We start from the raw sequence: 27,971 nt of genomic DNA, 5'->3' as shown, positions 1-27,971 counted from the left end.
AAATAAAGCCCTGTTGTAAAGTTTTTGGCCCAACTCCTGCAAATATTTATGCACATGCTTTGCTTGAAGCTCAAGAGTTGTCTCATGGGAGAGAAAGTGTCATACTTGCATGCATTGAAGTTAAGCACAGAAGTGTTTGGATTTGCAGGCTTAAGACCACAATTATCCTTGGGTTGACTTGCCTAACTCGCTGTTGGCTTTACTGCTTGCTGTGCTGTCAGTAAGCCTGAGTGTACTGAGCATGTTTGTGATGTGTGGTGCTTTTCTCAAAACTCCAGTTCCGGGAAGAATGTGATCATGTGACAACCTTAGCTTAAAAAAAAGAGAGGCAGTTTATAGCCCTCATGTCTGCAGAAACGATTAATCACGTGAACTGTAAAACGCCTTGATGCCTAGGGGGCAAATAGAGAGATCACAATTATTGTTTTTAAAAATTGCGTGACCGCGGGGCACCGGGCACGATTTTTGAGGAGGGGGGGCTCACAGAATGGGCTCGACAGTAAATTCAGGCCACCCAAACTCTGATCTCAAGCCAACCCCCCCCCCGGCCGCCACACGTGCACACACAGGCGAGGGTTTGTAAAACGAGCTGCGCGGCTCCTCCTTGCGTGGCCTCCCCTTTGCTAGGGGGCCGCGGCAAGACACGGGGGTGCGTTTCAAACCACGGCAGGGAGCGCTGGACTAACCCCCCGGGGGCCGCACCCTGCAAACGCTGCCCGAGTTTGTCTCCCACCCTTGGCTGAGGCTCAGTCGGGCCCCGGCAGCGGGAGGCGCCCAGGCCCCGTGACGGCCCCGGCCCAGCTGCGGAGGAAGCGCCGCGCGGATCAGCCTCCCCCTGCCCGTCCCCGGGCCCCGCAGCGCGCCGGTAAGTGCAGCGGCGGCTCCCCCGCTCCGGCAGCCACGTGGCGAGCAGCCCGGGCAGGAGCGGCGGGGCCCGGCCGGGACTTCGGCCTCTCGCTCTGGCTGCCCGGCCCCGGCCCCGGCCCCGGCCCGCAGCTCCGGGGGGGAGCGCCCCCCTCCTGCCCCCGCCGCGCTGCTGCTGCTGCTGCAAACCCGCCCAGGCTGCAGCCCTCGGACAAGCGCTTCTGCCTCTGCCCCCTGCTGGCCCTGCCCCCATTGCCTGGCGGGCTCAGAGGGGTGTCAGAGCCCTTGTTCCCCTATGTGCCCCCTCTTCCTCCTCGCCCTCTTGCAGCTGGTGGTGGTGGGTGGAGGGCGCCTGGGGCACCAGTGGGCTTGGCAGGGTGCGGGTTTTATTGTTGCTGTTGAGGGATAATATCGATGTTTGTTTTAAAGCCTTTCCCCCGATTTAGTATTTCACAGTTATGCAAAGTGATGAGCCGGCAGCATTTTAAAAACATTTGTATCAAGTTAAATTTTCACAGTTGTTGGAAATTGGGGGGAGGGGGTCTGACAATAATTGTGTAATGACCATAGACCAGGAGTTCTCAGACTGGGGGTTGGGACCCCTCAGGGGGTTGTGAGGTTATTACATGGGGGGTCACGAGCTGTCAGCCTCCACCCCAAACCCCACTTTGCACCCAGCATTTATAATGGTGTTAAATATATAAAAAGTGTTTTTAATGTATAAGGGGGGGGTCGCACTCAGAGGCTTGCTGTGTGAAAGGGGTCACCAGTGCAAATTTTGAGAACCACTGCCATAGACGTTGGGATTCAAAAAGTTAAACCTTCATAATTGCTAACGCACACACTGTCAGCTTCCTGTGTGGAAATGAAGTAAATAGCTTTCAGTTAAACTCGGATATGTTTTCAAGCAGCATTTTTCTGTAAATTCTGCCCATCTGTAAATTTCTGTAATGGATGGAAATTTGTTGCTGGTTTGTGTGTGTGCAGAGAAATTGATTTTAGCTACCTTTACTGATAAAAATCTGATCTTTTCAAGTCTAGGCAGTAACCATTAAAATGTTCAGTTTAATGTGCAGGAGATAGAGAAGAGGGGAGTAAAGGATGAAGAATCCTCCCTGCTGAAGTGGTTGGGGTGGGGTAGAGGCTTTGCACTGTTAAACAACCAAACTATATGTAGACTGCATAATATCTTCTATTGATAGCCACTTTGATCCCTTAAAGGTCCTGGAATACTAATGTGCTTCATACATACAGTACTACTAAAATGCAAGCCCCTCTGTGGCACAAGGCAGCAGCTAACTGGCACACAGTACAACAGTGTGGGGACGTTTCAGAACATCTATTTAAGTTTAATCTGAAACTCCACATTCACATTCATGCATGAAATGCTGTTTTTCTACCTTGCAAAGCTGAAGGCCTGAGGTGACCTTGCTGGGATTTGATCCAGTATCTTCAGGAGGCCACGGTGTTCCAAATCCTGAGAGTGGGTGCCATCTGACATTTTGATTAAAAAAACTAGAATATGAAATTAATGATATACATTAGATGGATTAAAAACTGGTTAACTGATAGGTCTTAAAATGCAGTTGTAAATGGGGAATCATCACTGAGCGGGTGTGTTTCTAGTAGGTTCCTGCAAGTATTGGTTCTTGGCCCTATGCAGTTTAACTTTTTTATCAATGACCTGGCAGAAAATATAAAATCATCACTGATAAACTTTTCAGATGACACAAGTTGGGGGAGTGATACATAATGAAGAGGACAGGTCACTGGACAGCAGACCTTTAATAATAATTAATTGGAGATATACCAATCTCCTAGAACTGGAAGGGACCTTGAAAGGTCATCAAGTCCAGCCCCCTGCCTTCACTAGCGGGACCAATTTTTGCCCCAGATCCCTAAGTGGCCCCCCCCCAAGGATTGAACTCACAACCCTGGGTTTAGCAGGCCAATGCTCAAACCACTGGGGGTTGGGGGTGCAAGTCTGGGGTAGAGAGGGCTGTGGCTGGGCTCTGGGAGGGGATAAGTGTCTGAACTGGGGGCTGGGGAGAAGGGGATGTGAGTGTCTGGGCTGGGAGGGAAAGGGGTGTTACCTGTCTGGGCCAGGGAGGTTCCCATGGCTGTGCTTTGGTGTGGGGGAGGGGTGTGTGCTGGGGGTAGTTGTGGCTGGGCTCTGGTGGGAAGGACTGTGAGTTTCTGGGCCGGAGGGGTTCTGAGCTGGCCTCTGGAGTACAGGGGGTGAAAATGTCTGGGCTGGGGAAGGCCTCATGGCTGGCCTCTGGTGGGGAAGGGGATGTGAATGTTTGGCTCCCTGGCTGGGCTCTGTGGGGCAGAGGTGAGAAACAGGAACCCTGTGCTAGGGGTTTCTTTAACTCTCTACACATGGGGGAATTTTGTGTGTATCTGTATTGTTACAGACATACGTGCTGACAGGTATTTTGAAAGAAATTACCAAAATAATTGAAACTGATATGATTATATAGTGTTATTTCGACAAATAAAATATGCAGAGTTTTAAAATATTGTGCACAGAATTTTTATTTTTTTTTGACGCAGAATATAACCAGGAGTAATATTCAGGTCACTTCTATTTAGTTGCTCAAATCTTTGTTTATGAGCCTAAGTTTTTGCACTCTGGTTTGAAAATTTTGGCCTTAGATCATTGTTTGGCTTCAGTGATTTAATTCTCCTGCATTCAAAAATAAACCATGTAAAACATTAGAATCTACAAGTCCCCTGAGTCCTACTTCAGCCAATCACTCAGAAAAACAAGTTTGGTTACAATTTTCAGGAGATAATGCTGCCCACGTCTTGTTTACAATGTCACCTGAAAGTGAGAACAGGGTTTCACATTGCACTGTTGTAGCCGGCATCGCAAGGTTTGTACGTGTCAGATGTGCTAAAAAGTCATATGTCCCTTCATGCTTCAACCACCATTCCAGAAGATATGTGCCCATGCTGATGATGGGGTCTGCTCGATGACGATCCAAAGCAGAGCGGACCGACGCATGTTCATTTTTATTATCTGAGTCAGATGCCACCAGCAGAAGGTTGATTTTTGTTTTTGGTGGTTCAGGTTCTGTAGTTTCAGCATCGGAGTGTTGCTTTTTTAAGACATCTGAAAGCATGCTCCACACCTTGTCCCTGTAAGATTTTGGAAGGCACTTCAGATTCTTAAACCTTAGGTTGAGTGCTTTATCTATCCTTAGAAATCTCACATTGGTACCTTCTTTGCGTTTTGTCAAATCTGCTGTGAAAGTGTTCTTAAAATGAACAACATGTACTGGGTCATCATCCAAGACTGCTATAACATGAAATATATGGCAGAATGTGGGTAAAACAGAACAGAAGACCTACAATTCTCCGCCAAGGAGTTCAGTCACAAATTTAATTAACACATTATTTTTTTAACGAGCATCATCAGCATGGAAGCATGTCCTCTGGAATGGTGGCTGAAGCATGAAGGGGCATATGAATGTTAGCATATCTGGCACATAAATACCTTACAATGCTGGCTGCAAAAGTGCCATGCGAATGCCTGTTTTCACTTTTAGGTGACATTATAAATAAGAAGCAGTCAGCAGTATCTCCTGTAAATGTAAACAAACTTGTTTGTCTTAGCAATTGGGCCAAGAAGAAGTAGACCAGAGTAGACTTGTAGGCTCTAAAGTTTTACATTGTTTTGTTTTTGAGTACAGTTATGTAACAAAAAAATCTACATTTGTAAGTTACACTTTCACAATAAAGAGATTGCGATACAGTACTTGTATGGGGTGAATTGAAAAATACTATTTCTTTTTTACAGTGCATATATTTGTAATAAAAATAATATAAAGTGAGCACTGTACGCTTTGTATTCTGTGTTGTAATTGAAATTGATATATTTGAAAATGCAGAAAAACATCCAAAAATATTAAACAATAGAATACTAACTGAAATTTATTAAACAGTGTGATTAATCGATTACTTTTTTTAATCACAGTTAATTTTTTTGAGTTAATTGCGTGAGTTAACTGCTATTAATCGACAGACCTAGTTTACATTAAATGGAAACTTTAAAAAACAGGTAAATGTGCCAAGAGGTTGGTGTGATTGGTATAGGTCTTAAAAGTACAGATACTTAAACTCGTTTACATTTGTGTTATTGATGTTAAAATTTACAACTGATTTTTTCTATACATTTTCAGCATTTTTACTTCTCCCCAGTACACTATGCTACCTTTCAGCCTTTTGAAAGTGTTGCTGCAAACTTCCACCTGTTGAAGCAATGTGATGAATTGACTTTGTTTTTACATAATGACACACAAGCTTTTTGTCTACCTAGAAGAGCAAAATAAACAAGTTTCAACTGTACAATTACTAGTCTGTAATGAAAGGTTCCTAGTGACAGTATAAACCAGGGTGGATAGAAATCATCAATGATTTTTAAAAAAAAAAGCAAAAAAAAATTGGATTTTTAAAATTTAAATCAGATTTTTTGGATAAAATGCTTTTTGAGGACAAAACCTATCTAAAGATACATTATAGCTCAAAGATATCTCATCATGGAATAGGGATTATAAATTCTAATTCTATAGTATGACACAATATATTCATGTAATGTTTTAAGAAAAGTTTTGTAAATGAGTTCCAATAGTTCATGGATTAGGGACCCAGTTTTATGGGGTTCCACAGGCTTCCGTATAGATTATTTAGGTTAATCTTTTTATCTACTCAATGGGACTCAGTGCTCAGTCTAGAAGATACCATCAGATATGCTTAGTTTTGCAGTTCTCAGATTGTGAATTTGTGTCTCCAGAAGTAACATGCTTGTTAACAGCAAAAATGTTTTAAAATAAATAAATAATATATAGAGATGAGAAATAACAGACCTCAACTCTATTGTCTCTCTGCAAATTTGTGTACATGGAGTCAATCCCTTATCTCTCTCTAGAAGTGCAAAGTTTCAGAAAGTTAAACGAATAGAAGATTGTTGGGGTGGAATAGATCTGGACTAGGAGAAGAAGTTTGGAGATAAATGTGAGAAGCAAGGGACATATGCTTGTTTTGTTAAAATATTATATGTTTGCTGTTGAAGAAAAAAAATCCAGAATACTTAAAGTTGTTTTAGTTAAATAAAACAATTTAAATGTCTGTCTGGTGATGTTCTCCTAATATAGTATAGCAAGAAAATCCTTCAAATATTAACGATTAGCCTATTGAATTGGAGATAGTTCACCTCCCAATGACTTCATAAATATTTGCTTCAATGACCTTTGGTAAATAAAATACCCAAACAATCATTAGTTTTACAGCTATATCAGAAAATGAATCTGAAAAGTTTTCAAAATAAATCACTGTTTAAAGATATATAGGGTGTACCTTCTAAAAATGAAACCTGCATCTATCTATGAGTTGTGAAGAATATGTAGAATGCACTTTTATGTAGAAATCCATGATTAAATCGAGTCTTCCTGACTAGTGATTTAAATCAAATCCACCCTGGTATAAACCACAAAGCTTGACTGTTTTGCACAAGATCAAAGTGCAGCCTTACAATATATACGGTTACAGTGTATAATTCTGTAGTGGCAACAGAAAGGCCTTCCGTGTTAGTTTTAATGCTTTGTTAAGGCTAACGCCGATTTGATTCTTTCCAATGTAAATTTTTTCTCTTTTGTATATACTGAGTATTGCCAATGCCTAGCATTCACAAATCATAAGATTTTAAAAATATAATTGCGTGTAACTTGTCTTTGAGTCATAATATTTTACCTTTGGGGGAAGCTGCTCATCCTAAATTCTTATGTGATGATCTCAGGTTCAAAGTGAAACCTTAAACACAAATGCCTCCTAGTTTGCTACTCTGCTTACACTCTATCTCCTGAGGTGCTCCTGTTCTGTCCCCCACCCTGACTAAACAGGACAGCCAGTTACCCCGTTCACATCTTCTTCCATGTTCCCTCGCAGTCTTCTACTCCCTACACTCACTTGTCCTTCTTATTTCCTTCCCTTTTCCTTGACAGACCCCTATCCATCACATTGTACTGCACCCTTCTCAGCGTGTACTTTATCCTCCCTGCCTTTTCCTGAACCCCCGATTCTTCATAGTTTCCTGTCATGTTTTCTAACACATTCATCTTCCCTGCTGCCCCTACAGTGTCATTCCAGCACCTCCATGTTCTGGCCCTCTAATGGTGGCTAAGAGGCCACCATCCTCCCTGAGGTCAGGCTGGCTTAATTTCCCTCACCTCCACTGGAAGCCATGGGAGGTGTTGGCCATGTTGCCAAGGTCAGTCTGTGACTTCAGTGCTGTTGACAAAAATTAGAAGTGGTGACCATTCTTTGGAAGGGCAAAACTGTGAGCTTTAAGGCAGTAATCAGAAATAAATGAGGAGCTAGTATCGCCAACCTGAGACAGCCAACAATCATAAATCAACCCGCCAGTTCCCCCCAAAATGTGAAGCCAGTTGCAGGATTGGGGCCTAAGTGAGCCACAGCTACCTGCAGAGGTCTCGGAATGGCTAAGTGTTCGTGAGAGGAATTGAGGTGCATGTGAATGTTCTCCCTTGTCCTTATGGAATGATTTGGAGGAGAGAGGGAGAATCTGAAAGGAGCTCTTCATGCAGATCCCCTGCCCCAGGTTCTCGTATTAAAGCGAGAGGGGCTGGTCTGGGTATGTAACACCTGTAGCTGATTTACTGTATTGTTTCTAGTTGCCTTACTTTCTTTATTAACTTAAACAGGAACATGTCCAAGAAAGGAGGGAAACAAACTGAAACAGGAAGGAAAGTACATGTACCATGTAAACGAGCAAAGGTGGAAGCATCTTGCCCTTCTTCACCTATGAACTATGACAGCCCAGATAGTGTCTTTGAAAGTTTGATCTTTCCCATCGAACAAGAGAAGTTCTTCAAGGAGTATTGGGAACAAAAGCCACTGCTTATTCAGAGAGATGACCCTTCAGTGGCTGCTTACTATCAGTCTCTCTTCCAGTTAATGGATTTGAAGGAGCTGTCCAGCCAGGGTTTATACTATGGAAGAGATGTTAATATCTGCAGATGCGTGAATGGAAAAAAGAAGGTTTTAAATAAAGATGGCAAAGTGAACTATATGCAGCTGAAGAGAGACTTTGATCAGAAAAAAGCAACGATACAGTTTCACCAGCCTCAGAGATTTAAGGTTAGATCTACTGTTGCCCATAGATTGTGGCTCATGTCCTGCTTATTATGTGTTTTTTGTAAACTATAAATGCTGCATATTACCTAGTTGCTGTCTTATTTGCCTCAGTCAGGCTGGATGCACAGTGTACCGTAATGTATCACAATGTATTACTTTATAAATGACACCAATTACTTTATAAATGAACTATCTGAATTAAAACACTGTTTTATACTTTGCTCTATGCACCATCCTTCCATGCTGTAGCAAGACGCACATCTAAAAGCTGATCTAGGGTGTAAGAAGATTAGAACTCCTCCTTAAAAGCTTGTTTTGTTACCATCATTATAATTTAGGGAAAGATAAACACACACACTCAATTATTACCCATCTTTATTTTCTTCTTAAAGTTCACCACCCAGCCTTTCTTGTTATAGTTTCTGTGTGCAAGTGCAGGTTTTAATACTGGTTCTTTTGAGGCGAGGCAAGGCAAGGTGTGAAATATTTCCAAAACACTCCACCTTCTGACAAACAAAACACTCTCTAGTATTGAATTACAGCATAGTTAGCAGGGGGCTGTCCATTTTAGCAACTGCTCACTCTGCTCTCTCTCTTTTGCTTGTCTTTTTCTTACTACTTTGGTGTTCATTGTGCACTGATTTAATCAGTAACCCAGGGAAAGAGAGGATGGTTCCACATACAGTTTACAAAGGGATGAAATGTCAATACGCTGGGCTGGGTATTAGGCACAATTATGCCAATGTACAGTTTAATTTTGTATTGGCCTCTTGGGAGGTATACCTGTTAAAATTGTGCCCCAAATGTAATATCTTGCTTAGGCTATTTTTGATTTCACTGTAGTCTTGGGGCGCAGTGTCAAATTTGGCATTTGAAGATGGAGTGGATACTTCAGTCTAGAGCGTTAGTTGAATTCACATACATTGATAGCCCTCCTTGTATAAGGGTAGCTGGCAGGCATCTTCTGTTTCAGGCTATTCATCGATCCTAGACCCATATATGAGTGTAATTCTTTAAGCATGTCATGTCTGTCAGAGGTGGGTGATGGCAGCGTATTTTAGAACTCATTCATGCAATTATAAGAAGGGTTTAAAAGGAACTAGAGCAGTCATGGGAGGAACCTGCTTTGAGAACGTAAGGCAATAATAGAAGCACAGTTTGGATAACTATAATGCCAAACCATAACTAAACTCAGCAGTGTTGAGACATTCCATGTTTGGACTGTTTATTGGCATGTTGTGTGATTGGCATTAAGATTTGGCTTTACGATATGAGTTAGAGAAATTTCACGTGTGCATTGTATGTCTTCCCCCCCGCAGAAGGGGTGTTTTGGTGGATGTATAGTGTAGCGTAACTGACCCTGGTGGGGAGCTATCATTAGGGTTTGAAACTTAACCCATCAGTGCTAAAAGCATGAGATTTTATTAGTTGAACTAAAAGGCTTGGGGTAAAATTTTCACAAAACACCTAAGGCATTTAGGGGCCCATGTCCTATTGACTGTAATCATGGGGTAAAAATCCTGGTTGGGGAAAAATGAATTTTTTTTTAAATGAAAAATATTTTTGTTGCTTTTTTGAAACATCTTGACCTGCTTTTAAAACTGGTTGAAAATGGGATTCATTTATTGTGTGAAAACTTTCATAAAACGTTCTTTTTTGTGGTTGAACAATCAAAATGCAGAAAAGTTTGCTGGGCTCTAGCTGGAAATTGTAAAAGACTCAAAACTGTCCTATGAACCAGCCACAAGGACCCGCATTCTCCTAGTGTGGCTTATATTTAGGATAACTGGGTAAGCTTGTATGTCTGTGTGTGTTTAGGGAGATAAGGTTGGCTTGAGTCTTTCCTTGTTTATAAAGGATTTGGAGGAAAGTGTGTGCGCGTGTGTCACACACACACAGTGGTTTGACATGAATCTTTAACTGTAAACCAACAGGTTTTGGCAGTGGCAGTATAATAATTAGTATTCAACATATTTCACAGAGTAACACAGTTCTTTTACTTTTAAATATGTCCGAAATGTATCTTCTAACATGTGTCGCTGCAAGTCTGATTTGAAAGCTAAAATACATTCTTTGGGCCTAAATAAGAGGGTAATTCCATAAAACTGAAGACTAGACACTAGAAGTTCTAACCCCAAATATCTTTAAATTATATTTGGGGGCATACCACTAAATATCCAGATGTTGATGCTAGGAAAGGTTGGAGTAGGTTGAGGGGGGAAAAAAACAATGACCAGAGATTCTAGCCCAGTGTCATTAGAAGGGAGTGAATTATGGAAGAACTTACGTTGTTTTCTAAATGTGATTTGATTGTGTTGTATTTGGTATCTTTAGTAACAGGGCTGGGACCTTTTACTCTCCGTATGATCCTACGCTGTGTAATAGAAACACTATGTATATTGATTGCATTAAGATATTATTCACAGATTGACTGACTCTGGCTTCTTTGTCCCTCCCCTTAACCCTATTGTTTTTAGACTCTGTAGAAATGTAGAAATAATAGAGAAATGCAGAAATCTATAGAAATAATAAAGAAGGGAAGGTACCTTCTACCTATTCTCCATAGCATTCAGGGCAGCATATCACCTCCAGATTGGCAGCTGCCCTGAATGCTATTGGTAGCTTCACAGCTGATTTTGTCTGCTGTTCCCCACAGCATTCAGCATGGACATGTTCTAGTGAGGCAATTGGCATCCCTCTCTAGCAGGACTCCAAACTTGGGTTGTTTGGCAAACTGCCTTTACAGTTTCTCCTATCACTTAAGTTCCTTTGTGTCTGAAATCTGTGTGGACTGATACCATACTTAGAGCAATACATCAAACATTAATTTAAAAAAACAAACGCCACACTTGCTTTTAGCAGTGACATTTATTTGTGATAATTTCACTTGCTTTCTTTAAAGGATGAGTTGTGGAGGATCCAGGAGAAGCTGGAATGCTACTTTGGCTCTTTGGTTGGCTCCAATGTTTACATTACTCCTCCAGGGTCCCAGGGTCTGCCTCCCCACTACGATGATGTTGAGGTGAGAGAACAAGCTTGCAATCTGTAAATTTACAAGCAACTTTTTCAAGGGTGGAAGTATGTTCACGTTATGGAAGTCATTAAATGGATCCATTTAATGGGGACAGGTTTATGCTCTCTCTAGGTATAGATTTGGTCAAAGTAACCTACAAGGATTTTTTCATTTTAAAGAAAAGATAGTGAGTAATGGTAATATCCTGTTAAATGTACTTTCCAGAACTGTTGTGTGGGATTTTTCAGTTGATGCCAACAAGCTTCCCAGCAGCCTTTATCTTTCAGTGTAGAAGTGTTACAGCGGCGGCGGTGGTGGTGATTTTAGAAAGTGACAATGTCGGGTCAAAAAAATCAATTAAAAACTTCCAAACCTACCTTTGTTACCAATAACACATCGAGGGCCTGATCCTGCGAGAGCCTGCTGACTTCAGGTGGAGTTGTAGGTGCCTAGAACTTCTTGGGGTCAGACCCTCCAATTATTAAAACTGTAAAAACATGGAAATCTTCTTTTCTTTGCAATTTCTTCAGCTTGTACAATAGAAATAGACTGGTCACACTCTGGTACTTGTGTAGTAGCACAGCACTACTGTGACTAGTTTGTAAATGCTGCCAGGGAAAGATTTAAATCTAGACGTGTCTTTATTTTACTTTTTAAAAATAACAGAAACATTTATTACATTTTATTAAAAGACCAAAACCTGAAGTTTGAGACTTATGCTCCCGACTCTCTCTTCTTTTTGCCATCATGTTTTAAAAATAAAGCAAATATTTTCTAGTTGGTTTTAGAAATATTACAAATAAAAGGCATAAATGTCTCATCATGAATTAGAGGTTGTTTTTTATTTTATTTTTAATTTCACTTCAGATAAATGCATCTAGCAGTTTTGTTTGTTAAAGGAATTTTAGCTACACAGAAACATACTCTTCAGCTACCTAGCACATGCAGAATATACCTGTCATCTGTCTGCAAAGCCTTCTGATAGAATTCAGTGTCCCATTTGGAACTGTTACGCGACTGGGTATTTCACATGCTCTGTGTTCTTATGTGACTGGCAGAGAACTATTTTTGAACTTTATAGAGCTCTGGGTGTCACCAGTAAGACCATTGCTTTGACTTTTTTTGTCTTTGCTACCTAACTCCCTCACTTGGTCCCCTGGGTATTTTCAGAGTTCAAAATTTGAGCAGCTGGAGGTTTGAGGCGCAGCATGGCTTTTTGATACATATTGTCTTGTGGCCCTTTGCAGGTGTTTATCCTTCAGCTGGAAGGAGAGAAACACTGGCGTCTCTACAAACCTACTGTGCATTTAGCTCGAGAGTATAATGTTGAATCAGAGGATCGTATTGGGAATCCAACACATGAATTCATATTAAAGGTACTGGTATTTGCTGCACATGGCTTTCTTGGCTTTAGCTGTGAAATATATAGTGTAATAACTTTATTTTCTGATACATTGTTTAAGAAGAATGCCCCGAATGTACATTCAAACCTCGCAATAACGCGCCCCGCTATAACACGAAATCGCATATAACGCGATCATAGGTTGGATCCCCTTTAAGGCAGATACAACTTAGATAATGTTTTCACAGTACTGTACAGTACCAGTGGTCCCCAACGCCATTGCAGGGGAGAGAAGCTGCAGCCCGCACCTGCTGGGGACAGAGAACTCCGAGGCTGCGGGCGCAAGTGCTCTCTGTCCCCAGCAGGCGCGGGCCGCAGCTTCTCTCCGGCTTCAAGAGGAGCCGCGGCCCCGCACCTGCCGGGGACAGAGGGCACTGGCGCCCGCAGCCCTGGAGTTCTCTCTCCGTTGCAGGCGGGGGGCCGTGGCTCCTCTCCTTTGCTGGGCACTAGGGGCACTAGGTGGCACACATCAATGCACCGTGTTGGGGACCACTGACAAACTGACTGGCTTGAAACCCCGCTATACCGTGACCCCGCATTTAGCACAATGGACGTTTTTGGACCCCAAACGTCGCGTTATAGCGGGGTTTCACTGTATTTATAAAAATGACATTCAGAGCACTGGAAACAGTCTGGCATATAGGGCAGTCAGGTATCCTATAGGCAAACTGGAGAATTGGTCTGAAATCAACAAGATGAAATTCAGTAAAGACAAGTATAAAGTACTACACTGAAGAAGGAAAAATCAAATGTACAACTACAAAATGGGGAATGGCCTGCAAGGTGGTAGTATTGCAGAAAAGGATCTGTGGGCTACAGTGGATCACAAATTGAATATGAGTCGTCAGTGTGATGCAGTTGCAAAAAAGTTGATATCGTTCTGGGGTATATTAACAGGGGTGTCATATGTAAGACATGGGAGATAATTGTTCTGCTCTAGTTGGCACCGGTGAGACTGCAGCTGGAGTATTTGTGTGGCGCCCCAAACTGGACACTTTAAGAAAGATGTGGATAAACTGAAGAGAGTCCAGAGGAGAGTGACCCCTATGTTGAGAACCCATGGTCCTCCTATTTCGCAGTCCTTAATTTATAGCAACTTAATGTTGATAATGCACTTATGCATGAATCAGTTTTCCCTTAAAGACTTGGGCCGAAATCCTGCTTTGCCTTACTCATATAAGTAGTCTGTTGAAGTCAGTGGGTCTATCAAGTGAATAAGGCAAGCAGAATTTGGCCATTAAAGTGTAGGTCAGCTCTGATGAGTGACTCTGTAAACTGACTTCTTTCTACCCAACAGATCTGTTCCCCTTTTGTGTATTGTTGAGCATCTAGTAACTTTATTCCCTAATCATCAAAATGATAGTCTAGAGAAAGGTAGATCAGGTAGGACAAATGATTAGCCATTGTTCCTTGTAATGTAAGGTCATGGATATGACCCCTGCAATTTGTCACATAAGGTTTCTTACCGTGCCTCAGGAAACCCATGATTTAGAAAAGCAAGATAGTTCAAAGTTATTAATAATGAATAATTCTTTAAAGAAGTAATAAACCAATGTTAGCATTCAGTTACAATCTCTTCTGTTGTAACTCTCCTGCGGGGAGCTGCCAATGGGGCTAACCCCTTCTGGAGAGTTAGGGTACGTCTATACTAGCCGCCGGATCGGCGGGTAGTGTTTGATGTATCAGGGATCGATTTATCGTGTCTTGTCTGGACGCGATAAATCGATCTGCTAATCGACGCCCGTACTCCACCTCGGCAGGAGGAGTAAGTGGAGTCGACGGGGGAGCCGCGGCAGTCGACTCGCTGCTGTGAGGACGGCCAGGTAAGTCAAACTAAGATACTTTGACTTCGTGAAGTTGCGTATCTTAGTTCAAACCCCCCCCCCCGCTAGTGTAGCTCAGGCCTTAGATGCACTCCTTGTAGGAGGTGTTCCTCTCTAGGTGAGCTGGAACATAAGTTGTTAACTCCACAAGTCGATCCTTTCTAGTTGTGATAGATAATCAAGACAATTTATTAATGGCAGAGGGAAGCTTGTTAAAAGGTAAGTGAATCACATGTGGTTTACCTGTGACAAACCACAGCTCTTTATAAATGGACAAACATAAGTGATCTTCCTAAATCCTGTGAAATTCTGTAATTGGAGGATACCTTTAATTCACCTACTTGAAGAAGCCATTTGAAGAGTATTCACTTAACATTTTTTTTTAAGCCCACTAATCTGCCTAAAGAGTGGTTTGAACCTGGCAATTAAATGAAATTTAAGATTAAAATTTATTTTGTGTTTTAACATAGTTATTTTATGACTCTCTCTTGGAATATGTTGTCCAGGTATTCAGAATTGAATGGGAGAAGCTGTAAATTTAGCTTTACTTGCAGTAGCAGTCACATATCTAATTATTCCTGAAATTGATTTTAAAGATAACCAAATTCTTGGCAGTGCTTACGTAACATTTGATCTTGGGAACTGAAGCGTGTAATTTGATGGTGGCATATTCTTGCAGAGCTGTGCTGGGCCTGAAATATTTTTCTGTGATGAGTTTCTTTTAGTGGTGCAAATTTTTTTCTTCATGGTGGTGTTCCTTTGTCTGTTCTCTGCTCCCTCGTCTTTATTTTCTGTTATAGCCATTCCACTAAATTGCATCACTTTTAAAGAGCCCTTTCTTGCAAAGGTTGTTAAGACAGGAGGATGGGAGAGCAGGGGGAGGAAGGACGGGTGGTCATTTTTGTTTAAGACCTGTTACTAGAACTGCTTAAACTGTGTTTAAAAATACATTAGTACCTAGCATAGATGGGTTTTATTAGCGTTGCTAGTTTTTTTCCCCCTTTCGAGGGTGTTAGGTTGGATCCAGATAGCATTTCACTTGTTTGTCGCTCTTTCACTGTCTCACTTTGTCAATGGGCCGGTCTCAGTCTCGTCTTAATTTTGTGTGTACCTAGTTTAATGTGCATATTAGTAAATTTTAATTTGCTTTGACTTCACAAATAATAAGGAAGAATTTAGTTCATCTCTTAGGCTCTCCAGCCTTAAGAGGTTCCCTTTCGTAGCTTAGCTATGTGGCATGTAAAGGAAGGTCTATTGTATTGCATGATTTTATATTCAACTGTCAGCATTGCTATCTAGGGAGTCATTTCTTTATTTTGCTAACATTGCAGAAAAGTAGTTACCAAGAGACTCAAATACTTAATTTGTTTTTTCCTTCTGTTTTCTTTTAGCCAGGAGATTTGTTATACTTTCCAAGAGGAACTATCCACCAAGCTGACACTCCTCTGGGGGGATCATATTCTACTCACGTGACCATCAGCACCTACCAAAACAAGTAATTATTCTTTACCATTTTCATAGCGTGGCTTCCTTGGACACAGTTTGGATAAATGCTAACGGTGACCTAAAATGTGTGTGTTTCAGAGAAGTGGTGCTATCTGTTGGCTAGAGCAAAGGCTTTGTAGTGGGGGCTCCTGGGTTCTGTTCCTTGTTCAGCCACTGAACTTGCTGTGTGACCCTGGGCAAATATCCTAGCTTTTGTGCCTCAGTTTCCCCATCAGTAATATGGGGATAATATTTTACCTGCCTCCCTTGCAGGGCTTTTGTGAAATTTATTTGTTTGTAAGGTGCTATGAAATCTTCTGATGAATGATACCATAGAAGTGCAACACTGTAATTAAATCTTAGCCGGTATTCATGTAGGAGTAATAAAGGTTTGTGAAAGCAAATCATTAGTTAAAAACAGAGCAAGTAGGCTGCTTTTAACAGAATCATTTTTAATTACTTACTTATTACTTACCAACTGGGGACTTTAGGTGGACGATAAGGTGACAAGTACAAATTCAGTGTTGCATTTCATACATTCTCTCACCAACTGGAGAGGTTATTGCACATCTCTTAACGCAGAGACTATTAAACACATCAAGGCTGAGTTGTAAGTTTTTTTTTTCTCCTATGCCGCCGCCACCAGGCACCCAAACTTCTCTTATCTGCAAACTGTCCCTTTATCAAAATATCCTCATGCTTTTCATCTACCCCTTTCAGCCTTTCCCCAGAGATCAACTTCCACCTCAACATTGTTTCCTACACCTTCCCCCTGCTGGTGCTTCTTCCCACTGGGGGATCGCTGCTCCCACCTAACCTGTTTCTCCACTGCTGGCCTCTGATTCAATGGTATGGGTGAGGAATCAGATGTGGGAAGGATTTCTAGCAGTAGGGGTGTCTCATCCTGCCTTTATTCCAAAGCAACACATACCTAATATATCAGAGGGGTAGCCGTGTTAGTCTGGTTCTGTAGAAGCAGCAAAGAATCCTGTGGCACCTTATAGACTAACAGACGTTTTGCAGCATGAGCTTTCGTGGGTGAATCCGAAGAAGTGGGTATTCACCCACGAAAGCTCATGCTGCAAAATGTCTGTTAGTCTATAAGGTGCCACAGGATTCTTTGCTGCTTATACCTAATATACTAGGTTTCATAGCTGCTGGAAAATCTGCTGGACCCTGGAGTAACATTCCTACTTGAGTCACTGGAGACCCTGTAAAATGACCAGCTTTCAGATTTTCTCCACTTGGTTCATGTTCTAAAGCAGGGGTCAGCAACCTTTTCAGAAGTGGTGTGCTGAGTCTTCATTTATTCACTCTAATTTAAGGTTTCGCGTGTCAGTAATACATTTTAACATTTTTAGAAGGTCTCTTTCTATAAGTCTATAATATATAACTGAACTATTGATGTATGTAAAGTAAATAAGGTTTCAAAATGTTTAAGAAGCTTCATTTAAAATGCAGAGCCTCCCAGACTGGTGGCCAGGACCCGGGCAGTGTGAGTGCCACTGAAAATCAGCTCGTGTGCCACCTGTTCTAAAGGTTGAGATGAAATGGCTTTGAGCAGAGGACATCTCTCCCATACAGTAGCTGAATCTTTACTGATTTATGGTGGGATTCAGTTTTGGTATCAAAAGTTACTTTACAGTGCGTTTGCTGCTTGTATTATGGAGAGGCAGCATTAGAACCATACTTCCTGACCTGCTTTTGGCCTAGCAGAACTCATGCTGTCTTGTCATGGTGCAGATTTTGCTGAGTAAGTTCACTGCTTTATGGATCCACTTGCAGTGATCAGTTTTTATGATCAGAAGAGAAATTGCTCAAGTCCTTACAACTATTATTATATCTGTCAAATAGTATTGAAAGAGGAGGATTTACACTAGATTGCATCAGATCCTCGTTACATAATTGCTGAAGGCCTGAGAGGCTGGTGTTGAGTGAACATAATCCATCAGCTATGGCGTAAGGCAGTGCCAGCTCACTGAGTTACTTGAGAAGCAGTACCATCAAGGAGCATGTTCCCTAGAGTGTTCTGAGAATGGGCAAGAGGCGAGAAGCGTGCTGTTCCTTTAACGGGAAAAGTATGACCTAGTACTTATCCATGCTCGTCAGGCTAATGGTAACAAGATAGAAGCTTCCTTCACATTCTCTTAAGAATCCCAGGCAGCATGGGCACCAATCTTAGGAAAAGCTGCTACTTTGTATTTCTCATGCCTGGGGGGGGTAAAGTGCAGTGATGAGACTGATTATAAATATCAGCAACGTGTGGTACGTGCTGTTTGTTTTGGGGAAAATTTCCAAGTGCTCTTAAAATGCAACAATCATCATAGTCGTCTTTTTGTGCTCTTCCTTGGCGTCATGATCAGTGTCTCCTGTAAGCGTTATTTTCCTTGGCTGAGTGACTGAGGGCAATGGAATGAATGTGATGTTTACTTGCAGTCTTAGCTTGTGTTCCACTGACTTCACAGAGGAACAGCAGGATGGGGGTTTGATTATGTAGGCAGTTTAATATGGCTGGGTGTCTGCATTCATCAAGTAATATGTATACCCAAGAAGTGGATATGCAGAATTCTAAATACACCGCCAGCTGTAGTGGTGGTGCACTCTAAACATATATCACACACAAACAACTGTTACAAGAACACCTAAGCTTGCAAAGTTAAGCACTCAAAAGGAAATGCCAGAATTGAGATTCTTGTACAACCTTAACTTGCCCCCTTGGGCCTGTGCCTCAGTCTGTGCCCAGCCAGTGCCAGTCTCTGCCCTTCCACCCCCACAAACTAAACTCCCAGTCAGTTTTTCTTCCTCTTCTTCTCAATTCCCAGGCCCACCTCTTGTCCCCTCTGAATTTGAATCACACTGCTTCTTCCTTCCCACTGCCTGGAGGTGGGGAACCACTGAAAGCACAGGAGAGAGTCTCATTGCTCTCAGTTTTGGTGGCAGGCTCTATTGCAGAGCAGCAATTACAGGAAGAATCTGCCTTTGCCCCTTTAGACTTGGGCTGAAGCATGCTTAGTTGCTCTATGGGGATCATGCATGTGTAGCCCGGTCACACTAGGAGCTGTGAGGGGAGGGAGTGTGCTCTATGAAGATAGAATCTTAGGAGATTTTAGCTGCTGAAGTCCAAGAAGTTTCCTCTGAGCATGTACAAAAGGGAGAAAAAGATAGTAAACTTTTCTGAATCAGAGGTGGTGGCATTATTATTCATGTATCACTTGTATTACAGTGCCTAGAGCAGTGGTCCCCAAACTGTGGGGTGCGGCCCCCCCCCCCAGGTGGACACAGAGGAATATCTGGGTGGTGGGGCCCCAGCCAGCCCCTACGAGGGGGCGGGGAGGGAGCGCCACCCAGCCCCAGCTCGGCTTCAGCCCCTGGCCACGTCCCTGCTCCCAGCCATGCCTCAGCTGCCGGCCCCTGCTCCTGACCTCCACTCCCAGCCTCGGCTCTGCTCCTGGCCCAGCGGGGGGAGAAGGGCAGGGAGAGGAGAGTTTGGCTCTCATAGAGTGCAGTGGGAGATGGCAGCCATTGTGAACGAATTGTGGAATTTTCCGAGGATGATTATTCATCAGCCTCTGAAGCAAAAACTTTCAGCTGTGGGAAATAACGGCAAAAAATTACCATTAATCCTAAAACAAAATTTTCAAATGTAGCCACTGCATAATGGTTCAGTGACTTTTTGGAAAGCTAGTCTGCATTATTTTGTTATGACCACTGGAGTCAAAGGTCTGACGTTGTGCTCAATTTCTTAAAGTTTTCAATTTAATTTTAACTCGTATACAGTAATGGATTTGTGGATTTATTCATAAAGTCTCCATACCCAAAGAGTAAGTGCGGTAAAGTTGGGAAGGATACCCTGTATTGTTCAGACATAACTAAGAATCCTTAGCTTTAAGTGCAAATCTAAACTCAACGTTAACAAGCTGTGACCAATGCTAATAAAGAGAATCTTGCTTTATCCAAGTTAGCTATACATAGCTTCCACTCTATGTAGACGAGAAGCAGCTTAGATAGTCTCTTTGAGCCTTATTTCAGTGTCACCATTTCAGTTGTTTTTGTTTCCCTCCACCCTGCAGTTCTTGGGGAGATTTCTTGTTAGATGTGATTCCTGGGCTTGTGTTTGGTGCAGCGAAGGAAGATGTGGATCTACGGACAAGTATACCAAGGCAACTACTGATGGTAAAGAGATGAGATTGTGAGGGGAAATGTAGCATGAATTTCTGTATGTTAAAGAAATGTTCAGGAGAATGCAGCTCAATGCAGCTCTCTTGCTGGGGAGGGATAGCTCAATGGTTTGAGCATTGGCCTGCTAAACCCAGGGTTGTGCGTTCAATCCTTGAGGGGGCCATTTATAGATTTGGGGCAAAAAATCTATCTGGGGGTTGGTCCTGCTTTTAGCAGGGGGTTGGACTAGATGACCTCCTGAGGTCCCTTCCAACCCTGATATTCTATGATTCCATGATAGCCCTATTGACATGTTGGCCCCATCATGTAGTACCAAAATCACCTCCTTTTGAGGTTTGCAGTTCACCTCCATTTTCAACCCCAAGGAATAGGCCTCCCTCAAGCCATGTCCAGGTTGCTGAACTGCCCTCTCTACATATCCAACGTGCTCCCAAGCTCCGACGCTTTCCTCTCAGTCGTGGTGTTGTTTTGGGGTCCCTCTCAGGTGCCACTTCCTTCTGGCGGAATTCTTAGTGATGCTAAGACTTGTTTTCACTACCGGGGTAAGTTGACCTAAGTTACGCTACTCCGTCTGGGTGAATAACTTGATTTACCCCAGTGTCCTAACTGTGCTGCGTCAATGGGAGATGCTCTCTAGTTGACTTCCCTTACTCTTCTTGGGGAGCTGGAGTACTGGTGGGTTGACTGGAGAATGCTCTGCCATTGATTTTTTTTTCACTTTTTCATGGAGAAAAAACAGTTCAAAGGGATACTGACAGCCCCACACGTGAGCACTCTCCTCATGCAACTTCAGAGACTCCACCCAGTAGCATGGTTCCCAGCATCTGTCATGCTTTGAGGATTTTGACCCATCCCTTCTCTAGTGAATTAGGATCGTCTCTGATCATTAACTTGGGCACGTGTGTGAGAGTCTGTGTGTGTTCAGCAGGTGGATATAGCTGACTCAACAAGGAGATTAAGCAGCTTTCTGAGAAGTCTTGCAGACCGGCTGGAAAACACCAAAGAACTGAGATCCTCTGACATGAAGAAGGATTTCATCATGAACCGATTACCGCCTTTCTTGGGGAACAGCTCTGATCCCTCGGCTCCAGGTGGCATTTAAGTTTACTCTTGATTCCCTTGGTGGGGGATTATGATTACTATCTGTATTGTGGTAGCATTAGAGGCCTCCGTATGGGAGCAACTCCTCATTCTGGTAAACACTTTGTGTGCACACCAAATGCAGTTCTTGTATGTAAGGCAAGAGACAACCAGTGGATACAGAAGACAGATGGGAGCACAAGGTAGCAATGAGATGGTTATAATTAGTGTAATGAGCTCTGATGACAGCATATCAGCTGCCTAACCATGGCACCTGACTTGGCACTGGAGGAAATTTCTGAAGCTTTGCAGCAAGTGCTGTCAAGTGATTAGATCACAGGGATTCTACCAGTCCTTCCTACCCCTTGCTCTGCTACTGACTGTGTGTGTGAGAATCCTGGCAGGTCATTTAATCTGTGCTCCAGTTTCAGTGTAGCCTTCTGTAAAATAGGGCAAATACCTAACCTTCCTGAAAGGAGGGATGCTGTGAGGCTTAACTAATGTCTGTTGTTGAACTGCTTTGAGATCCATGCGTTAAAGGTGCTGATTGGGGCAAAGTGATAATAGTAGATTGAATTTTGAACTGAATACTTTAAAATGAGTGAAGCAAATGTTTAATGTTGTGTTTGATTGTTAGAATTACATATTTACTCTGAGTGCATATTGCTTTAACTGGTGGAGGTTGTTGCTAATATGCCAACTTGCTGTTGTAGCTATTTGCATCTGCGAATCTGAGTGTAAATGCCTCAGAATCTGAAAGAATGCTCTTTCCTCCCTGTATCTGAGAATAAGCAGAAGTCAAAAGTAGAGCTATTCATGCCTAGACTTTTTTCTTCCTGTAGTTTACCAAAGCTTAACAAAATTCTCAGCAAAGATTGGTTTGGTTTCCTTCTTTTCTGAAGGACAGTATGTTTTTCTCTTAGGTGGAAAATTACCAAAATTAGACAGCAAAATCAGATTGCGGTTTAAAGATCATGCCATAATTACAGTGGAACCTGATCAAGACAATTCTGTAAGTACAATGAAACTGCCTCCATAGATGCTTGCTGCTTTGTTGTGCTGTCCTGGACTATTTGTAGGAGTGTTTGTTTAGTTGCCCAGCATCTGATTAGGATTTGTCATGAGATGTCAGTGATGTAATGCAATTTTGTTCTACAATGTATTGTTTTCATTTTGAAGTTCTACAAAGTAGAATTACTCTGGGATTTTGTGTATCATACACAGAGCTTTCACCAGGAATTGGCTAATGGCCTTAGATCCAGAAAAAGCCTGGTACTATATACTCAGATAGCTCTTGCTGCTCTCTGGCAAAGGGGATTTGCTTTTGAAACACATTCTTTTCAAGAGAGGACATTAAATAGGATTTAAAGTCACTTCACCTCTTTGTGCTTCAGTTTCCCCCTAGCTAAAATGGAGAGAGTGATCCTTACCACCTTTGTAAAGAGCTTTGAGATCTACTTATGAAAAGCACTGTGTAACAGCTAGGTCATATTATTTGTTTAAGATCTTGTGCAAGAGAGTGCAGCTCTGTTGACTTCAGTGGGGCAGCCATGGACTGCATTATGATTGTAAGTAACCCTCTGTCTCTCTGTTACCCTTGGACCTGCCATACTGGCTGTGGGTACTGAGTTGTTCCATGGAGGAGATGATAACGTCGTGGTCTCTGATGAGTACTCTTGACACAATGTAAACCAAGGCCTGCTGGCAGAGGTTTTTTCGGAGTGGAAGGGGGTTAGTGGAGAAAGGATCTAGATTGACAGTCGTAGAAACTAGTCTTCTGTCTACAGGCTGTACGAGCTTCCTTGCCTTGGCAAGCTGTGCTTGGATTGGAGGGTTTTCCGTTAGGAGTCAGAGGGCAGCTGACTCTCTGTCACAGAAACTACTACTTGCAATTGGCAGACAATTGCCCCCCAGAATCTGACCAAAGACCTGGAATTTGTGAGATAGTAACAAATTCAGATCACTGCTGGCCTAGGCCCACTTTGGGCCTGTGATGTAGACAAGATACATATCCTAACAAGCCATCCTGTCCTTTATGAAAGCCCTGCAGGATGTGTACCCTGAAGGAAAGTCCACGTTGTAAATGCCATAACTTAAGTTCCATTCTGTTGTCTTAACCTATTGATGGCTTTAGTTATGGAGGGTGTATCTACCCATGGTCCTTTCAGCCTCACACGGTCAAGGGGAGACGAGATGCCTGCCCCCATACACATCTGGTCAGCATTGTAGGCTGAAAAATAGAAGTCTATGAAAGTCACTTCAAGACTAGCATTCTGCAGCCTCGTCTCCACTAAAGCAGGTGGCACCTGGACTAAGGTGGGTAGTAAGAGTTCCTGGGTTAGTCTTAAAATGAGCTGCTTAAGTAAGGAGGTAATTCGATGTGATCAAAGCAATTAACTTACCGTGTCTTGTGTGATAATGGTTTTCCTCCTGCTGTCTTTTAGGATGAGCTTCGCAAAGAGATGGTTTATGTCTATCACTCTTTAAAGAACAGGAGAGAGAGGCACATGATGGGGAATGAGGATGATGACGCTAGTGAAGAAGGGATATCTGAGGTTTGTTGTTTATTCTTAGATGTGCCCATCAGTGCTTAGCGTGCCCCATAACCAGCCCTAAATGTATAACAGAGCGGACTGTACCCCTGCAACAAAGGGAAAGGAATCTCTACAGCTTCTCATGTTTAAATTGTTGTTTCCCCAATTTAGGCGTCATGTAGATTTGTTCTGCAGGGCTTAATTCACTTGCTTTTTAGTCAAGATGTGTTGGAAGATTAGCAGAAACTCATTGCTTCTCTCACTTCCCCCTTCTATGTGCTCTGCTGCCCTCTCTGTCAAGACTAGTCGGATGTGAGGGGAAGGGGCAGAAGCCAAGTGAGGGCACACTGCACCCAATTCTAAAAACCAGCCAGAATAGCTGGATGTTTCCACCAGCTATTTCACTGCTGTTTGTTTTAACGCTAAAACAATGCGGAGTTTGGTGGCATCTCACAGACTAACAGATTTATTTGGGCATAAGCTTTCGTGGATATGCCCAAATAAATCTGTTAGTCTTTAAGGTGCCACCAAACTCCTCGTTGTTTTTGTGGATACGGACTGACACACAGCTGCCCCTCTGATACTTGTTTTAACACTGGTGACATTTCAAATGTTCACCAGGTAGGTTCCACAGTCAACACCTTACTGAGTTAAATAGCAGGGTTCCACCCACAGGTCTTCGTTTCTCTGTCCATTTGCAGATTCTGGCAGTGCCGTTCAAAAGGGTTTACTCTGGGCAACAGAGAATAGTCAGTTTTGTTTTTTGTTCAAATAGCCTCTTACATTCTGTGGAGACCAGACAGTGTGTTGGCTCAGTCTGACCCCTGCACTTCACATTCTATGTGATTTTTAAAACTCATGCAATAATTAAGTTATGGGCCAATAGAGAGTAAAAAAACCCAACCAAACAAAAAAACCATAATCTAAACTTCATGAAGATCTCTTCCTTTAGAGAGCCTGTGATTGGTGCTTTTATCGCTATGCCTGAAGGGATCCTCCCTTTCTTGCTCAGGACAATGTTGATGACTTCAACAGTGTGACTAGCCTTCGCTTCATCTGGGATCATGTATATTTTACTGAGCAGAGTGTCAATGCCTCTGGGATGTGTCCGAATGTCTGATTAACATAAATCTGAACCAACTAAAGCTTTGACCTGAAAGAGTTGAGCGTGCAGGATTCCTCAAAAACAGCTATGCTCTACAAAATATTTAGAGGCAAAAGATATTGTAGGGTATTTGTCTAGCACTTGTTTTTTGGTTTGGTAATTGGAACCAGGCTTTACATATGCCCTCATAACTCTTGTACGTGGGTTGTAAACTTAAATTTTGCTGTGCCACCTCAAATAGTCTCACTTTGATTGGCATTTTAATGTAGTAACACAGGCCCTGATTATACTAGAGAAATTTGGTGTGCTTGACTGTTATCTCCTGCATTTGTAGCAAACCGTGTATCTATGCTCACGATTTCTTCCCTGGCACACAGATACCCTGGACTGGGTTTGGGATTAGACTTCATGTAGGCAAGTCTAATCATCGTGTGGGTCTAAGGCAAGGCCTGGTGCAAATCCCACAATGCACCTGACCTTGCTGCAGTGAGGACTCAGAGTAGAACAGGGTCACAGCAAAGCCCCTCTCGTATATCAAGTAGCACCATGGTATGGAGTTCCAACCCATGCCTGCTGATACATCCCTTGAGAGCTCCATTGCAGGGGCAAATGCTGGATTACACAGAGAAAAACACCAAGAAACAAATGACAAGAATGAAAGTGAAGCACTCTCTCTCCCTGTGCACTCAGCCTAAGGGAGGATGTGGGCCTGAGGGTTTTTCCATTGACATCTATGTGAGCACTGGTTGTGGCTACCACACGGTACCTGCACGTGGTCTTTAAAGTAGGCAGTGGTGCAGCCCAAAAATATGAATGAGGTAAATGTATGTGACACCCCCCCCCCCTCAGAGAGTCACTATGCTCCTTTCATCAGGGAGCTATGTACAGGGGACGATAATCCAGATGTTAGCTCATGCTTCATCTTCCCAGAACAGGATACCTACTGTGGGTGCTCTGCACTGTTGGTGTTTATGCTTGCATCACATCAGTGTAGGCCATGATGGAATAACTCTCTAGTGCAATGTGTTAAAACACATATGGTGTTGTGGGAGAGACTTTGTAAAATATCTGCATTTTGTTTCAATTAGGCCTTAATTCTACCTGTGTCTGATTTGTGTGTGTGGTAATTTCCTTTTTAGACTCATGGATTACGTTTTCCTTTATCTCACATGGATGCATTGAAGCAAATCTGGAGAAGTGCTACTGTCGATGTTAAGGAACTGAGCCTTAAATCAGATGCAGAGAAAGAGAACCTTGTGTTATCACTCTGGGCTGAATGTCTCATTGAGGTAATCTGAGGCTCCAGGAACATGGCTGATTTTTGAAAGACTAACATTTCATCCTTGGAGTACGTACTGACAAAGGACCATCTGATTCCTCCTCTTCTATGGAGCTGCCGCCTTGTATTGACAGCAAAGTAAAAAAATGGCAAATTGTACTGTCTAGTGCTGTATTTCTTTTTTAAAGAGGCTTCACAATCACCCTCTTCTGCATGCCTTAGGGAAATGAAATCTTAAATGTAAAATGAGGGTAAGGTAGGCAGCGGGACACAGTAAGTGTAGCAGAAGAATCGGTCAAAAATTGTAATAACATCACAGCACGTGCAGACTGAGCAGTGAAGCCTACATTTAACAAACTTCACCTTTTAAAGTTAAAATTCTGTAAAAGGCCTTTGAAAAGGCCTAAATATGTGCCCTCTTGCAAGGAGTGGGTCTGTCTCACTCCTGCTAAAATCAAAAGAACTATTTGAGTAATTCCTTTGTGACTGTTTGGTAAGAGTCCCTGCATTTTAGCACCATGAGTCTTGCTTTAGCTGTCCCCTGCATTAAGAGCAGAGTTCAACTCCCTGTATTTAATGCCTCTGAAAAATTGTGCCTCCCTGTACTATTACCTTTTTGCACTAAGGGTTAGATGTGCAAAGAGGGACTTAGAATGCCTAACGTTAGGCATTTTAACACCAAGAATAGGATTTACACAAGCCAGCAAGGCTGCCTAAGAAAGACAGAGGTGTGGTTTAAGCTCCACCCCTCAAAGCAACCTAGGTGGTGCTGCTGTCCTGACTTCCACACAATAGCTCAGTGGTTAGAACACTAAAGATGGGGGGAGACCTGGTTTCAAGTCCCCAAACCAGTGTGTCTAGTGTACTCTGACCTTCAGTCTCTCCCACTGAAGTTGTTCCTCTTAAGGGATTAAAGTGGCTTTGCACATGCACAGCGGTAAAAATTTAGATGCCTGCAGGGTGAGGGAACAAGGGTTGTCAGGCTCTAAATGCCTAATGTGGCAGAGACGGCTGGATCCACTACAGGAGTCATTCAATAAGAAACAGGTCCACTGCAACAAGCATCTAGTGAGACATGCAACACAATTTTACAGGTTTGTCACATTCACCTAATTAGGTTGTTACTTAGTAAACAATGTGTGTCACTCCTTGTCTAATCTCAACCATGGTGACTTTCCTTGGGTAAATGTCTCACTAGGTCATAGAATTTAACTACAGCACAAAGCCATGCTGAAAATTAAACCCAGTGAGCATCTGCTGAGGCCCACAGGCAGACTATCAGCATTGGTTCTCAAATACCCATCTTACTTTTGCTCCTCCATACTCCACCCCCAAGCAGTGCACACTATGGCTGTCCTTTTTTGGATGCACCAATGCTTTTTTGCTCAGCCTGCTTGGTCTCGACCTCTTTCAACACTAGTAAGGGTCTGTGTATAGCGCTGGGTCAAAAACTACTTCTTGGCTGATGGGTGGGTTGTTTTTTTGCTAATTTTAACATCCAACATGGAGAAATATCTACCTGCCTTTTATTACACTGCATAGTAGAAGAATTTAAAGTATGGCCATTAGTTACCTAGAAGCTGAAGGAGGACTGCAAACAAAGCCATGGTGGTTACAATAAGATGAACTACCCCGGGGCAAATAATGTGACTAACTCCCATTTCAAGCCTACAGTTGTCTTTGCTTGGGTTCTCCCCCACAAACCGGGCAGCTGCTTCAAACAACTAAGGTGGGGTGACAGGACTAGTCCGAGTAAATGATTTGTGGTAAGGCAGGCTAACCTGTTTTCACAACTCTGCCCATCATCAACTAGGAAGTGAGCCTGCCAGTAAAGAGGCAGAGGTAAGTACAAAAACATTCATGCTGCTCGGTGTTAAAAGAAATTGTGCCTTTTCTCCACAGCCTTGGGAGATAGCTGGTTACCTCAATGCTACCCCATCCCCCTCTTTTTTAAAAAAGGTAACACACCAGGACTTGGTAGGAAATAGTAGTTACTTAAGACCTATTAGCACATGCTAACAAAAAAAATCTTCCGCTGAATTTCAGGGA

General features: G+C 42.7%; 1 protein-coding gene across 3 annotated transcripts; it reads left to right on the top strand.

Moving 5' to 3' along the window:
• Positions 1-546: 546 nt before the first annotated feature.
• Positions 547-26,177, top strand: RIOX2 (ribosomal oxygenase 2). Of its 3 annotated transcripts, none has more exons than XM_045002189.1 (10): positions 547-865; positions 7,590-8,025; positions 10,925-11,044; positions 12,283-12,411; positions 15,652-15,755; positions 19,816-19,918; positions 20,850-21,015; positions 21,928-22,016; positions 22,509-22,572; positions 23,449-23,559. In XM_045002189.1, the coding sequence occupies exons 2-9, from the start codon at positions 7,594-7,596 to the stop codon at positions 22,536-22,538; spliced, it is 1,173 nt and encodes a 390-aa protein (XP_044858124.1). In that variant the 5' UTR covers positions 547-865; positions 7,590-7,593; the 3' UTR covers positions 22,539-22,572; positions 23,449-23,559. The 3 variants fall into 3 exon arrangements, with proteins under 3 accessions (XP_044858124.1, XP_044858123.1, XP_044858122.1); XM_045002188.1 differs by lacking the exon at positions 22,509-22,572 and adding an exon at positions 25,783-26,177 and having other exon boundaries at positions 548-865; positions 20,853-21,015; XM_045002187.1 differs by lacking the exon at positions 22,509-22,572 and adding an exon at positions 25,783-26,173 and having other exon boundaries at positions 549-865.
• Positions 26,178-27,971: the final 1,794 nt, after the last annotated feature.

The sequence above is a fragment of the Mauremys mutica genome, chromosome 1 (genome assembly GCF_020497125.1).
Source record: "Mauremys mutica isolate MM-2020 ecotype Southern chromosome 1, ASM2049712v1, whole genome shotgun sequence".
Classification (NCBI taxonomy): Eukaryota; Metazoa; Chordata; order Testudines; family Geoemydidae; genus Mauremys; species Mauremys mutica.
The sequence above is the reverse complement of the archived record's forward strand: the minus strand, read 5'-3'. Positions and strand labels throughout refer to the sequence as shown.